This window comes from Hyalella azteca, unplaced genomic scaffold, assembly GCF_000764305.2.
Source record: "Hyalella azteca isolate HAZT.00-mixed unplaced genomic scaffold, Hazt_2.0.2 contig15466, whole genome shotgun sequence".
NCBI classification, from domain to species: Eukaryota; Metazoa; Arthropoda; class Malacostraca; order Amphipoda; family Hyalellidae; genus Hyalella; species Hyalella azteca.
The window spans coordinates 73,638-90,893 of NW_025945320.1; the positions used below are offsets into that span (position 1 = coordinate 73,638).

The 17,256-nt window shown below is 36.5% G+C and overlaps 1 protein-coding gene across 2 annotated transcripts; it reads left to right on the forward strand.

Annotated features, from left to right (window-relative positions):
- The first annotated feature begins 294 nt into the window (after positions 1–294).
- On the forward strand, positions 295–6,360 carry LOC108679134. 2 transcript variants are annotated; one of them, XM_018167718.2, is made up of 3 exons: positions 295–359; positions 1,501–2,899; positions 2,957–6,360. In XM_018167718.2, the coding sequence occupies exons 1-3, from the start codon at positions 351–353 to the stop codon at positions 4,789–4,791; spliced, it is 3,243 nt and encodes a 1,080-aa protein (XP_018023207.1). In that variant the 5' UTR covers positions 295–350; the 3' UTR covers positions 4,792–6,360. The 2 variants fall into 2 exon arrangements, with proteins under 2 accessions (XP_018023207.1, XP_018023206.1); XM_018167717.2 differs by having other exon boundaries at positions 1,501–6,360.
- Positions 6,361–17,256: the final 10,896 nt, after the last annotated feature.

Sequence of the window (17,256 nt, forward strand, 5' to 3'; positions counted from 1 at the left end):
TTTTATTTGAAATTTGTCTTTTTTTCTCATTGAAACTCTCTTCGGCCTTTTTTAGTTTTACGGACATTTATGTTCGTAAAACTACCAGCACCTTCCAGGTTTCTATTGCTTCTCCACCCCGCGCAAAACTTCGATTATCATGAAGCTCCTAAAAAGTTGTCAGGTAATCCACATGCAACATTGATGCGCCCATTCCAGTTTTTGTTCGGCTTCTACACGTGGTCAGCGAAAGTTAAGCCGTTGGTCAAAAATCATCTGCCGAGGCAGGAGTATCGCAGTAGTCAACTTAGTTTCCGTCAGCTCTTCGTTACGTACGAAAGTCGCCCGATCGGTGCTAGCAGGCTACAGCCATGCTTGTTGTAAGTGATGCTTAGTTTCATACCTGAAAAATGTGAATTTCTTGAAAAGTATCGTTAATTTTCACAGAGTTTGGAGTGTTCGAATCAACCGTTTTTGGGTCGTGTAATGAACATGATTTCATGAAATGCTCAATGAATTTATTAAGCGATAGATAATATCAACGCAGGCTTCAAATGTCCTGAAAGTGTCCCGATTTTTTTCCAAAAAGGCATCTTTAAATAACTAACTGGAACCAGTGGTTCATAACAACTTAAAAGGTTGATAGTTTAATTCTTTTCAGAGCAATTGATGAAGGAATAGAGTAATTTAATATAAAGTACTCCGCTTTAAGATAAATCACAATCCAAATTTTGTGTCTTTCCTTTGTGTTTTTTTATTAGCGAAATTTTATTTTAAAAGCAAACTGGATTTTTCCATGACCATTAAAATGTCTTAGAAGTACCCAAAACTTGTCATGCAATTATTTTATTTCGAAACTGTTTTTTCACGTTTTTTGCGATAATTAATTGAAAAATCAGCGTTTTTTCATACAAATATATGTTTAAACTTTATTTAATTTTATTTATCTCGCATTAATTTCATGGTAGATTGACTATCTATCACAAAACGCAGTAGCGATAAATACCATAATTAATTGAAAAATCAGCGTTTTTTCATACAAATGTATGTTTAAACTTTATTTAATTTTATTTATCTCGCATTAATTTCATGGTAGATTGACTATCTATCACAAAACGCAGTAGCGTAGCGATAAATAACCTAAGTCATGTTTCATCAAATCAAGCTGTATGACTTTAGACGCTTTCGAACACTTCTTCAGCCCTGCCGCGATGTCAGCCACATCCACACCAACGTCTATGAATAGCCTCGGCTCAGGGACCTGTCGGTAGCACTGATGGCGATTTACGTCCAGCTTAGCGTTTCCAATCTTGCGATGTCCACAAACAAAACGATTAATAATTGCTGAAAAAATTTTATTTTATTTTTTTAGAATTTATATTTACAAATTTATAGTTTATAAAATTTTTTTTTAAATGACACCCTTGCCACCAGCTATAATGTTTTAGTTCTTAGTTAAATTTTCTGACACTGTTTCCCTCAATTCTTCAAAATTAACACCAATTTTCTCTCGCATTCCAGAGATGGAGACACCTAGTGGTGTTGTGCATCGTACACCTAGCATCCCTTGACGCTTACTACGTGGACAGTACAAAAGATGTGCCAGCGTGGAACATAGAGTCATTAACTCCTGAACTGGACAAAATCACATTTCCTGACAACACATTAGACGATCACCGGCCTTACGTAGTGGCGCCAGTCATGGTCTATCCAAGTCCGACGTGGACATGGGAGCCCCAACAAGTCGAGTCAGAGAGCGTGCAACGGCCCATAACACGTAGCAACCACCCGCCTATGCAACAACTGAGGCATGGTTCACCTGCAAGTCAAAATCTTCGACATCATTCATTACCAAATTCAGATTTGAAGCCAAATAACAATCATTTGATTGAGCACCAACGGCTACAAAAAACCTTGGCTGGTCATCATAGATTGAGACGATCAAATCCAATTCATCGCAATTCAGCTTCGTCCCCGGTGCAATCCAGACAACGATCTTCTCTAAGAGAAGATACTGCCATCACCAAAATGAGACAAAATCGGAAGATCCCTCTGGGGAATTTCGGCGACCATCATTCTTTCCAAGACACGTATCCTTCTGGAATTGTGGAACAAAGTTCGTTTGCTCGATTCATGCTTGAGAACCAGCGAAGAATCAAGCAGGAACAATTGGCATATCCGCTCATCCAAAAGAAACCCATATTAGACGAAACTATTCACGAAGGTGTCGATGAAAAATCTCCAATGTCCAAGCATGATACTGGCAAATTTCAGCCTCAGATTACAAATATTCGAGAAGGTGCAAGGAAGAGCCATTTGCAGAGACCTGCTCCTGAGTACATGACGCAAACTCATGTGCAGAACAAAAATATTCCTGGAAGACAAGTTGGGATCAAACAGGATATTTCGCAACATCGGAATAATTTGAAACGCACACACTACCATCACCCTGATCGATCTCATGGCCTACTTCCCGGTTCATATCACGACAATTTGCCAAAGAGAATACAGAAAACTCATGTCAGTTCCGGCTTGCCAGCAGGATGGGACAATAACGGTGAAATTTTTGCAGCTGAGGATTACGCTGGAGGCAACTCTGGCGTTTCTTACCGTGATCACGAAAACCTTTTCCGCCGTCCAGGGGGCGGCAGCCTTCGTCTCCCTCATGGCTCTCATTCCTTTGTTAGGGACGACTCTTACTTTCCTCAAGGTCATCTATCTCCACATGGTGGAAGCAGCCCAGCTCACGTCACTTCCGATTCCTATAATGAACATCTCGACTATGACCACACCTCGAGTAACAAAGGACAAATTGAATTTGATGAAGATTATCCACTGGCTTATCATGCAACTCAAGTTTTCGGAGAAACCTCGGATCATCATCCACAGGAGTCAGGAAAGGAAACTTATAGCCCCGTAAGAGTGAAAAGTTCCAACATTGGCCATTTTGATTCGGATACAACTTATAGCCCCGTAGGAGTGAAAAGTTCCAACATTGGGCATTTTGATTCGGATACAACTTATAGCCCCGTAGGAGTGAAAAGTTCCAACATTGGGCATTTCGATTCGGATACTTTGGATCTCGATTATAACGTCCAGTATGATTTTGGCATCCCTGAAACGCAACGACTGAAAGGTGATGCTGAAATAGTGGAACCTGGCTTTAGTTTTGATGTGAATCACCGAGAATCGTTCTCTCATTTTGGAGGTCATGGTGCTGGTGTGAGTGATGGATTTTCAAAGCCTCAAACCCAAAGTATCGGGTCAGATGACACCATAATTCAATCGGGATACAATTTCGGTTCTGGACAGCGTGTAATACAATCAGGAGGGTTAGGTTCGTATCATTCAACTTCAGCCGGAAATCACGGGTTTGAAGGTGATCACGTTGTTACATCAGGAGGTCATGAGAGCGACCACCCTGGAGATCATGTCAACCAATATGGCAGTCCAAATTTCAAAGATGTGCGCCACAGCTCAAATTCAGGAGGCCATGATTTCAATTCTGGAAAACAAAATTTCAACAGGGGAAATCACGTTCGGCATTTAAAAGGCGATGCTTTCAATTTAGAAGATGTTCAGTCAGAAAGCTACTCTTTCGATGGTGAGGAGCCATATTCGCAACACAATTCTGGCTCCAACAATAAGGGTCACGCTCACACCGTTGATTCCAGCGATATTTTATACCAGTCTGCTAGCCTTGAAGACCGCGGTAATAAATTTCATCAACCTCATAATACTAAAATCTCAGACTTCGTTGGTCCCTCAAATTTTGGGCATGCCGGAAGTCAAGACTCTTCAAACTTTAAGCCCATAGGACACGAATTCGGTCACGAATTCAGTCATTCCCGAAAAGATTTTTACGATTTTAGCAAAAGTCATTCAACAGTTTCAAAAAGATCCAATTTTAACGACGAAGTTTTTTACACTCCCATCAAACTGGACAATGGAATTACTGTTGCACAGCCCTTAACGTACGGCTCCGTTGATTTTAGTTCTGGAGTACAACCTGAGCCAAGAAATCCGACGATGGCCAGCCTTGATGACCAAGCATTTTACGTAAGATCTTCCCTGGGAGAAAACCACGCAACAAACCTTTATGAAACGCAACAAAATTATAGAAAGAAAAAGCCGCCAAGTATGTTCAAAAAACTGGAGACGACGAGTGACGGTCACCTCACCCAGGGCAAGAGAAACGTAGTTTACATCGAAGGAAGTGAGAGTGCGGAACATGAGCCCGGCCATCATGTCGTGTCTGATCTCGAGGAACATAAAATCAAGTTCGAAGATGCAGGACGCAATCCTACAAGCCATGCAGAAATATCGAACCTTCCAGCTAAAAGAGCCACGTTTACACACGAGCCTACGCAACCCGAACCAAGAACTGAAGGCCAAAAGGATGATCAAGAACACGTCCCTTACGTTGAACCAACACCCCGACTACTTACTGATCGCCCAGAAGAGAAGGAATACAGAGACGTTAATTTATCTGTGGTTACTAATTCTGAACCGCCTGCACATCACTTGGACCATGAAGACATTACTCCCAAGTACGAGATGTCTCAAGAAAATGAACAGAATATTGCTACTATTAATCTCGATGGCAAAGATCAAGAGACAGATTATGAAGACGTGTCTCATGATCAATTTTCTAAAGGAATCGTGTACATTACAGAGGACGAACGAGAGTTACGTGGGCAATACGGACATCCAGGCGAAGCGGAGGACGAGCGCCATGTTGATGACGAATATGATTATCAGCAGCCAGCGTCAGGCGAAAAACCCGAAAACCAGGAAAACGTCGATGAATAAAAACCTGCTATAGAGAATAGGTCTCACGTTTGGTGTGATGATATGCGAGTATAATACACGACCAACTAATTGCTCCCAAAAAGTGTGTAAATAGCGAAACTAATTCCGAAAAACGACCCATCAGCGTGCTGAATCGCAAATCCTCATCGCAAGGATTCAAGGGAGCAATCGCAGGCATGCGATACAGGACAGTAACAAATTATATATCAAGCTATCAATTTCGTAAAAAAATTAAGTGAATGTTATTCAGTGAGTGAGCTATCGATAGTAAAAATGAGGTTCTATGTCGCGAATTGTTCCGAGCAGTTGAGCAGTTACTTACCATATGAATTTGATGCCGGTGTCATTATGGCTGGCCTTTGGTGGTGTAATGCCGTCAGTATTAGGATTTTTGCCTTATGATATCAGCGGTCAGCCAATGATATCGGTCTTATGGTGTCTGACACGTGATCTGCTCTCATATGTGGAAGGCCAGCGTAGTTAGTGCGTGCCTGTGACGCGCGTCCGACGCATTGCCATTACTTGAAAAAATCTTTTGATCTGAATAAATTTGCCGGGAACGCGTGAAACGTGTACCATATTTTGAATAAAATTTATAAACGGTGTAAATTCATAGAGACAAAAAATGAAACACTTCGAAATTACTTGGATAAACTGTGCTTATGCCACTCCAGACATTTCAAGTGATATTCGCTGTTCAAGAGAGTTCATCAATGAGGTTTAATTCAGTTGAATAAGTGTATGTAATAGTATAAGAATTTGTATTATTATTTGGGACTATTATTCACATAAATGCGATCTGACATCAAAATATTTTAATCTACTCGAATTAAATTCTCTAGTTTGCATAACAACAACTCACGGACTTATGTGAATAGGTACATGAACAACCGTGAAAAACGTAGCATGTGTATGATTTCTGACCTGCCAACATATACAGCAGCCGAAATCAATAAGGGAATAGTCTAATGGTTTGTAATGTGTCGTTTGTAATGCTCACCAAATTGTCAAGCAGCTAGGGCAAAATTCTTAATTTATTATTATGTAATCTTAGTGTTCACATACACCATAAAATGGTCCGTAAATTGTTGTATTTGAATATGGGAATCCTTGATGCGGAATCGGAATCGGAGCTTCAACGATGAAGAAATTCACTCGTATGGATATTATTGAAATTATCAGAGACATTTTTTCGGTCAGTTTAATGGAAAAATTCCAGAATCACATTATGAAAAACCTAATTGCTTTAGTCCTTTTTTCGCGAGATAGGCGAATATCTGAAACCCGGTATTTTCCTAATTGTTATTATTGCATAATTGCCAAACTTTAATGTAACGTTTGGTACAGTTTATTACTAACATCGTTATAAACAAGTTATAAACAATAAGGATGCAGAGATCATTGAACATTTTTTCATATCTGTCTTGCATTTTTAATTTGTTTATGTATGGAGCCAAGGACGTACGTTCCTCTGTTTTGCGTATAACGTTTACGATTATATGCAACGTTACAGGTTTCGAACTTCGTGTATTTTGTGATGCCAAATTCTTTATTGAATATATATTGTAAATTTCATAAAATATTTTTGATACCCTCTTGGTAAAAAAATATATCGCAAGGAAATTGCTGCATGAAAATATATAAAGAAACTTTGCTACGACCAGCATAAATGATAAACTAAAAAATCGCCCATGCAATTCAACGAAAATATCTCGGCGCCATGTTAGCGATCGAAATATATACTTTTGTTTTCTTGGAAAGCGAGAAAAACAACCAAGTTACTGGAAAATTGTTTCAAATTACGCGGTTGTTTTGATATGAATATACGTAAATTTGAGCTATCTAAGTGGGGATTGAAAAATCGAGCGCAATGTCAGAGATGTAACGCAAAAATCTTAGTTTTTGTATAATTTTCTGCAACCACAAACTGTTTTTTATTCCGCTTGCCCAAAGGCAGTCGTACAAAACAAGGAAGTTTCCAATACTTTACCAGCAAAGGATTCAATCGGCGTAATAATCTGAGCGTATAAAGTCTGAACATTTTGTCGTAAACACGCGAATTATACGTCGTTCGCAGCAAAAAACCATGACTGTCCAGAACTTAGGAAGGCGGCATACGTGTGATTGGTTACTTCCTATAATGACCACAACGAGACTGTTTAAAAACTTGCTAACCTTTTATTCTCTGAAGCCGCGAGCGCACCATCGTCTCAGGGTCGTTACCCGACCGTGAAATTATGTTCACATATAGATTATAATATTATGTTCACATATAGATTATAATATTATGTTCACATATAGATTATAATATTATGTTCACATATAGATTATAATTGCATCGGTGTGCTGATCTCATCGCACGATTTAAACCATGAATATAAAACAATATCAACTTCAGTCAATACCATTTCCGGCTAAAAACGATAAGTTTTCTGGACTTACTATATTTTTTCACATATTCATTTCAAATTTGTGTTGTTTCTTAAACCATTCATGAGAAAATAGATCGCAGCATTGTTCCAGATCGCGAATTTCTCATTTCTCAGCCCTCTTGCAGGCTATTAACACTTTATACAAAATTGTAATTGTTCAAATTTTAAATATTTGAATATAATTTAATATTTTTAATTTGTTCACAACATTAAAAATATGTGTTTGCTTATGACATCAGTTCATTTTTTCTGATCTGCGGAGGTCCATCAATTAAGGAAACCATTTACGGGATTCTTTGCTGGGTCTTAAATTGTATGCTTTTATAAAAATCATTGAAGGTCCTGACATAATGATACAGATGAAGGTACTTAATAATAATAAAGTAGTTTGAATCTATCTCTGATCCTCGATTTGATGATTATAAATGGGTTTAAACCGACCATTCTCGACGCAGTAATCGCGCTGTAGATTCTAAGACCTTCTTCGACGTAATAATTGATAGTCGAAATCGGTCATCCCGCCATAATGATAACACAGTAATCGATCATCCTCGGCGTATTAGAAATACATTAATTTGTTTGAATCGATCATCTTTCAGGTAATTATAATACATAAGTAGGAATCCATCATGCATCGTGATGATGATGATAAAAGTTCGCATCATTTTTAGGTCCAAACCAAAATTAAAATTTTGAATTCGTTGGGATCGAGAAATGCAGTTGCTATATGAACAAATATTTTGTCAACGTCAGCGATAAACCCGAAATTATTAGCAGAAAAATTCACCTACTACGATTGAACGTGAAAAATATTTACAGACCGACTTGAAAAGTACGAAATTATTGTAGGAACTGTGAACAATGTAACCTTAGGTGACAGCTTTCATTCCATGTAATTCGTCAACCCTTAGTATGGTGGCAACTCAAACGCATGATTTGCATCTTACGCGTGATACGCATGATCATCATGATACGAACGATACGCATGATGTGCATAATACACGTGCCTGAATGTCAGTTGTCTACCAAGAGTAAAAAGATGGCAAGGAACCGCCACAATTAAGGAAAGATGCCCACTGAACCTATGTAAGATATACTACCATTTCTACCGCTGGAATCTAATGTAAATTCAGAATTTTATATAAGCTAAGTGATGTAGCTTAATTGTTGAGTGAGTCTATATGATTTGCAGACACTTTAAATATATGTAACTGTATTTGCACTGATGTTGTTTTAACGACTTGCTGTGTACTTCCAATAAAATTGTTTTAAAAGCAAAAGCATTTCCCAATATTCTCATTTCAATTTATATAATTGAGTATTAGAGTCAATAAGCTTTTTAAATTATGAGAAGTACCAAATGAGATGCAAATTGCGCTCATTTTGTACTTTTCGAAAATGATTAAGACTATTATACCATCTTAATTTGGAACGGTTGAACTCTGAATTCACTGTGAATTTGGCAACAAATTAGTACACCATTCAATAAAAATTCCTATGACCATGGATCCCTCAACGGTACTGCTACAATGTTACCATAATTCCTGACGGTGAGACAAGAGAGTGACGCCATTGCGGCTTGCTTGTGAGCTGTAAAAACTGTATTATGCGAGCGGGCACTCTGAAAAAGGAGGGAGAAATTGTCCAAAATGTAACGCACTTTTCATCCGGACCCATATTAGCCAGGAAAAATGGCGTGTCAGTGCTATACTTTCCTAAAATGTTTCCAAATTTGAACAGTATTGTATCGGAAAGTTAAATAATATGCGTTTAAAAATTACTTTTTAAAGAACTTCTAGTTAACGCGATCAAACGATAGGAGACTTAAATATATTATTCACTAGAATAAATTAAAACTTACCGGGCATATTACTATAGTCTTAAACTGAACACAAGCAATTTCTGCTTGTGAACACGATCAAACGTTAATAGACCTATATATATTATACCATATAATATAAAAAGTTACTGAGCTTAATACTATAATCATAAACTGAACACAAGCGATATTTTCTAGTTAACGCGATCAAGCGATAGGAGACTTATATATATTATACCCTAGAATAAATAAAAAAAATCCTTTGCATATTACTATAGTCTTGAACTGAACATAAACAATTTCTGCTTGTCAACACGAGCAAACGTTAGGAGACTTAAATATATCATACCTTAGAATACAAAAAAAGTTACTGGGCTTATTACCATAATCTTAAACTGATCACAAGCGATGTCTTCTAGTTAACGCGATCAAACAATTAATAGGAGACTTAAATATATTATTCCCTAGAATATATTAAAAAATATGCGTTAAAAATTACTTTTTAAAGACAACACTTCTAAAGAATCCAGTTTTTCCAATGTTAAAGATATACAATGAATTTCTCATTTTATTTTCAAATGTTAAAAAATTATTTTTTTCAATTTTTAAATAAATAAAATTTTTTAAAAATTATTTATTCTGTCAATTGATTCATTCATTGCGTCCGACTTCACACGAGGGTGCAAAATTTCAGATCAATTGGACAGGCAAAAGTGTGTCAAATATCAGTTATATGATTTGTAGCTGACAAAATTAATTTTTCAATTTTTTTAATATTGAAAAAAAAATTACTTTTTAAAATCATTTATTTTGTTATTGGATTCTTGCATTGTCTCCAACTTTACGCAAGTGTGCAAAATTTCAGATCGATAGGATGAGTAGAATTGTGTTAAATTTCGATTACAAGATTTGTAGCAGACAGACAGACAGACAGACAAACAAGAAGTGAAGTTAAAGAGAAGTGTTGTAATTACCGGGCATATTACTATAGTCTCGAACTGAACACAAGCAATCAAATAATGGGAGACCTAAATATTTTATGCCTTAGAATATAAAAAAGTTACTGAGCTTATTACTATAGTATTAAACTGAACACAAGCGATATCTTCTAGTTAACGCGATCAAACGATAGGAGACTTAAATATATTATACCCAAGAATAAATAAAAAAATTACCGGACATATTACTATAGTCTTGAACTGAACACAAGCAATTTCTGCTTGTGAACACGATCAAACGCTAAGAGACAAATATATTATACCTTAGAATATAAAATAATATGCGTTTGAAAATTACTTTTTAAAGACAACACTTCTGAACAATCCAGTGTCTTGAATGTTGCACATGTACAATGAATTTCTAATTTTATTTTCAAATGTTGAAAAAAAAATTATTTTTCAAAATTTTTTTAATATATCCAAATTTTGAAATTTTCAAAATTATTTATTCTGTCAATAGATTCATGCATTGTCGCTGACTTTATGCAATTGTGCAAAATTTCAAATCAATTGGACAGGTCAAATTGTGTCATATATGGATTATAAGATTTGTAGCAGACGAAATTATTTTTTTTATAATAAAAATAAAATTTTTAATTTATAAAATTATTTATTCTGTAAATTGATTCATGCATTGTCTCCAACTTTACGCAAATGTGCAAATTTTCAGATCGATTGGACAGGTAGAAGTGTGTTAAATATCGATTATAAGACTTGTAGCAGACAGACAGACGAACAAACAAGAAGTGAAGTTAAAGAGAAGTCTTGTAATAAAATAGGCATGGGACACATTCATAAAATATTTTGGAGTTGAATATGACCAATTCATTTTTCTGAGTGTCTCTCACTTCAGCAGGTGTCACGCGTCGCTGCTACAAATACGAAGGTGAAATTTCCAGGCCATACAAGGCGGCAAGTACAGTTTAGATTCAAGGTTACATGAACCTTTTTGTACTAATTTTACGCTTAAACATTTTTTTGCACTTATTTTACGCTTAAACCTTTTTTTTGCACTAATTTTACGCTTAAACATTTATTCACCTATGGTGAGATTCAGGCACGAACTGCATTTTATTATATTAATTAATGATAGCAAGGGTTTGATTTGTAGAAAATTTATGTTCCCCTGACATTATGCCACGGAAAAGGTGAAGGAAGAATTAAATAACAGCAACTTGAATGCAATGTATATGAAAACAATGCTTCGCTATCATCGGTATAACGGGTATTTCTTGGTCAATGTAACAATATCTATAGATACTGTAGCTTCAGGCTTCATGCACAGAGCGTAGCTTTTGTGTGTAGTTGATAAGTTCCTTATGGGGACACATGAATGTCTTATTCTTAGTCTTGACGCCGGCTGTTGTGGTTGACGTGAGAGGCATGACTTTTGGCTAGTTCTCTGATGTAGTTTTACTGTTGAATTCCATGTAATAATGTTCCTTTAATTTTCAGACCTATGCAAAATAAATTTAAACCACTGTAATCAGACACCGTGTTCAGTTTAGCATCCGATATCCTGTTAATTGTGTTTTTCATGTTATTGAAATTTATTCCGTCTACAAAGTTTGATTACTTGTATGAACTACACTCCTGGTCAGTTCAAACATGAAGACCATTGCTGGAATGGTATGTAACCACCTTAGGCTGCAAATGTTAAACAGATGCAATGCTTCTGCATCAGTTTAACTGATATATTTTATTATGTAACAATGTCTTAACGTTAGTGCAACTGGTCATTGTAACAGCGTTTCGGTATAAGTTAAACTGTTATATTTTATTACGTAACAATATCTTATTATTATTATTATTATTCCACGAAGAGATTGTCGTGGCGTCTCGTTCGGATCGAACTTCGAGGGCACGTTACAAGTAGCTAAAAAAGACACGAGAGGATAAAAACAGATGACGTCTATGCTAAAACAAAGGACATATGCCAAGACTGACGACGTCTATGCTAAAACAAAGGACATATGCCAAGACTGACGACGTCTATGCTAGAACAAACAACACCTATGCTAAACCAGTAATATACACAATAGATTAGATGACAGCTAGGTCTAAGATTCAAAGGCTCTACGGAAAAGTTCTGTTTTTAGGCGTCGACGAAACAACGGCAGCGAAGAAGCAGATGTAGCAGATCTTAACGTTAATGTAACTGGTCATTGTAACAATGTTTCGGCATAAGTGCAAATGATATTATGATATATTTTATTACGTAACAATGTCTTAACGTTATTGCAACTGGTCATTGTAACAACGTTTCGGCATAAGTTCAACTGATATATTTTATTACGCAACAATGTCTTAACGATTATTATATTAATTAATGATAGCAAGGGTTTGATTTGTAGAAAATTTATGTTCCCCTGACATTATGCCACGGAAAAGGTGAAGGAAGAATTAAATCACTGCAACTTGGATGCAATGGATATGAAAACAATGCTTCGCTAGCATCGGTATAACTGGTATTTCTTGGTTAATGTAATAATATCTCGGCATCGTTACTGTAGCCGCAGCTTTTACGCATAGCCGTAGCTTTTGTTTGTAGTTGATAAGCAGAGCTGGACAGCGCTACTTTGAAATGTAACGCCTCTACCGCTACCGCTACATGCTCTAAATGTAGCGGGCGCTTTCGCTACAACCACTAGATTGTAACGAGCGCTACCGCTACCGCTACAGCAAAATGTAGCGCCGCTACATTCGCCGCTACAATGGCCAAAATTATTGGAAATCTCTAAACATTTCTTGTTCTGCTATTGGGATTTACTCATACACATTTAATGATAATAAAACATTTCAAAACATATCAATGCAACTTTATTGCAATTAACCTAACCGAACTAGTACGGGTTAGATACGATAAATAAAAGTTACAGTTGTTTTTATGTTTTACCTTCAGTACATGGGTGTCTACTTTAATCTTACAATCTCAAAAATTATCCACATATACATATAAAAAATCAGTCTTTTGTTTGTATATATATATGTGGATTATTTTTGAGATTGGTAGATTAAAGTAGACATCCATCTAGGGAAGATGAAACATAAAAATAACTGTGTAAAAATAACTGAAAGCAAACTGAAACATGAAAAAATACCTGTAAGTGGTAACTGGTAACAACTTAACAAGTAACAACTAACAAGTTGACACTACATAGGAACAGGCTGAGGTTTACAACATTACACCGAAATCTTTCGTACAGTTTTATTCTGTAATTTAGATTATGTATGTATCATGCTGGTTTTTAAATATTTAATACTATTAAGTAAAATCTAAAGGCTTTATCTATAAATGTTGCGGTAGCGCTGTAGCGGCAAAAACACGTATTGCTACTTAAATCTGTAGCGGGCGCTACCGCTACCGCTACATTGCCTTAAATGTAGCGCCGCTATACCGCTACCGCTACTGAAAATGTAGCGGCCGCTGCATGTCGCGCGCTACTGCCCACCTCTGTATGATAAGATCCTAATTGGGATTGACTAAGATCCTCCTAATTCATAGTCGTGACGGTTGTGGTTGACGTGAGTTGCAGGACTTTTGGCTAGTTCTCTGATGTAGTTATACTGTTGAATTTCATGTAATAGTGTTCCGTCAAATTTCAGACCTATGCAAAATAATTTTAACCACTGCAATCAGACACCGTGTTCAGTTAGCATCCGATATCCTGTTTATTGTGTTTTTCATATTATTTAAAATTATTCCAACTACAAACTTTGATTACTTGTATATATTACTCTCCTAGTCAGTTCAAACGTGAAGACCATTGCTGGAATGGTTCGTAACCACCCGAGGCTGCAAATCAGCGGTAACAGGCACAACTGGTATATCTTGGCCATGGTAACAATGCTTCTGCATTAATTTAACTGATAAATTTTATTACGTAACAATATCTTAACGTTAATGCAACTGGTCATTGTAACAACGTTTCGGCATAAGTTAAACTGATATATTTTATTACGTAACAATATCTTAACGTTAGTGCAACTGGTCATTGTAACAATGTTTCGGCATCAGTGCAACTAGTATGTCTTGGTAATGGTAACGAGATTTTTGAGTCACACTGACTTCGAACCGCAAAAAATCAACCCGTTAACGCTATACGAAGAGCATCGAGATCTATTATAATAAAATCAACATTTACTGATTTCCGCATCCTGTCTCTCGAACTTAACTACGGAGAAAGTTTATTACAAATCTTAATTATTCGCCTAATCTTTTTAGAAGGCTATTTTTATGACATTAAATTTGCGCAAAAACTTGCTTGTTCGGAGTGGAAACTGAAAGTAGATCAACAATCTAAGAGTGAATGTTCTTGCTCGCTTCCAGGTATAGAGACCCAAATTTTACGAGAATTTGTTTATTTGGTTTATATCGTAATTATAGGTATATGAATACACAAATTCCTACAAAAACCACAAATTAATCAGAAGAGCGATGTCAAATCAGCCAAGAATTTACAGTCGAATTTGCTTTGGTCCTGTAGTTGAAGATGCTCCTCGTGCAGACCTTTGGATTCCATCCTGTTGGCAAGAGAAGATCCGCGAGGTTAAGACCCACAAAAACTGGCTGGACTTCTTCACTTTCGACCTCACATGCATCGTCTTTGGAAAGGAGCAAATATTTTCTACGCATATGGAGCTCAGTTTAATTGTTTTAACAAAATTCTTTGTGTATTTTTTTGGTTTTAACGCACAATTATTGTTCACACTCATGAGTTTTCTTCACATCGGTGTAGACACTAATTTGTTTTTTTATTCACCGGAGTGGAGTAACGTATCGAATTGGAAGTGGTAGAAATTTCGTTATTGAAAAAAAAATCGAATCTTCAATTGATGCATATGATAACCTGAGTGTCCGCATCCCTGGGAGCAATCTCTATAGAAGAGTTTTAGAAATTTTTATTCACGTTAATTTTATAAAACCGCACAAGCGCAAAAAACCGCATCATCAAAAGCGTTACAATAGCAATGCCCTTCAATTTTTTCTCTTCTAATATAATACTGTTCACGCAAATTCGTTTTTAAAATGACTGATTTCGAACGTCTTCAATGCAGTAGTGTATGATAAATTTTATATTTATCGCTCAAGTTGATCGCTCCTGAAAATTTCAACTCTACACGGTTTTAATTAAGGAGAGCATAACAGATTTTTTGATTCCGGTTGATCAGCCCTGGCTTCAGAAACCAGTAGCTCGACACTTACCAAAAAAAACGCATAATATGCTAATTAACTTTCCATGTTATCAATGATACTACGTACTGCCCAAAATTCACCCCACGCTCCGGTGATTAAGACTAACCATTTGTTTCAAATTAAAAATGATCAATCAATGGCTACTCAAATAAAATATTTTCCATTCTATATGTTCCGCTACTAAAGTAAGTCAACTTAGTTCGGGAGCTTGGTGACGCGTAATTTAAAAGGAAGAATGAAGTTCAAGACTTGATCATTGTTTCCTTATATTTCGGCGTCGAAACCTGCACAGGATTCTTTAAGAGTATGAACATACAAGACACTGAGATCATGGAATGATAATTAGTTTAATGAACACAGTTCCAAAAGGGAGCTGCTTAAATCGAACATACAAGACAGCATGACCATATAGAATTATAATTAGTTTAATGAACGCAGTTCCAGAAGGGAGCTGCTTAATTTCAAGCGAGTGCAACATTCAAGACACGAGATCAATCGTACTATACTTAATCTAGTTAATCTCATCGGTCTGTATCATGATCCTAGTGGATTTCATAATTCATAGCATCAATATGAGGCACATACAATGAAACGGGCAATCATGAACCGTCGAGGGATTACATCTAGCTGACCACAACTGATTCTAACGGATTCATGTATTCAACATTAGCAATAATAAGGTGACTTCTTGAGGATCTGACAGAGGCAGGCTACTGCTAGAGTGCTACAGCTGGTCTACTTACCCAGCTGGCTGACTGCACGGTAATCAGCGTGAGGACCTCATTGAAGTATACATGTATACTCATTGTTTATACAAGGTCCCCGAAGGATTACTAGAATTTGAAACAAGAACCAACACCAGGGGCCACGGCTATTAACTAAAAAAACTACATTGCAACTTCTCCGCGCGCCAACATTTCTTCACGCTTCGAATCACCGACATGTGGAAAAGCCTCCCCGATTACATCGTTTGCGCACCAAGTATGAACGCGTTCAAGAACAGACTAGATAAAGCTATGGAAAAATATATGTTCAGATTTGAAATGCCCAGCACCATATCGAACCCGGTGGAAGTCTAGTAGCTACTTCAAACTATCGTCGGTCATGAAAAGATCCGGTCAAATGACACGATTTTAGATTTTCTGTGAACAAGGCACGAAAAGGAAAAGAATCGGCGACAGGCCAATCAGGCCTACACTTTAGCGCCGAGATCACTATGTAATAATATATGCAGTATATTATAATTGATTGTATTTTCAAATATTTTTGAACGTCATAATGATTATACTTTAAGCACAGAGCTGGGCAGCACTACTTTGAAATGTAGCGCCGCTACCGCTACATGCTCTAAATGTTGCGGGCGCTACCGCTACAGTAAAATGTAGCGCCGCTACATTAGCCGCTACAATGGCCAAAATTATTGGAAATCTCTAAATATTTATTGTTCTGCTATTGGGATTTACTCATAACCATTTAATGATAATAAAACATTTTCAAAACATATCAATGCAACTTTATTGCAATTAACCTAACCGAACTAGTACGAGTTAGATACATCATACAGTAAATAAAAGTTACAGGTATTTTTATATTTTACCTTCCCTACATGGATGTCTACTTCAATCTTCTAATCTGGAAAATTATCCACATATACATGTAAAAAATCACTCTTTTATTTGTATATATGTGTGGATTATTTTTGAGATTGGTAGATTAAAGTAGACACCAATGTAGGGAAGGTGGAACGTACAAATAACTGTAAGCAAACTGAAACGTGAAAAAATACCTGTAAGTGGTAACTGGTAACAACCTACCAAGTAACAACTAACTTGTTGACTGACACTAGTAACAGGCTGAGGTTGACAACATTACACCGAAATCTTTCGTATAGTTTTATTCTGTAATTTATATTATGTTTGAAATTCATGCTGGTTTTTAAAAAATATTTAAAACTATTAAGTAAAATCTAGAGGCTTTATCTATAAATGTAGCGGTAGCGCTGTAGCGGCAAAACCTCGT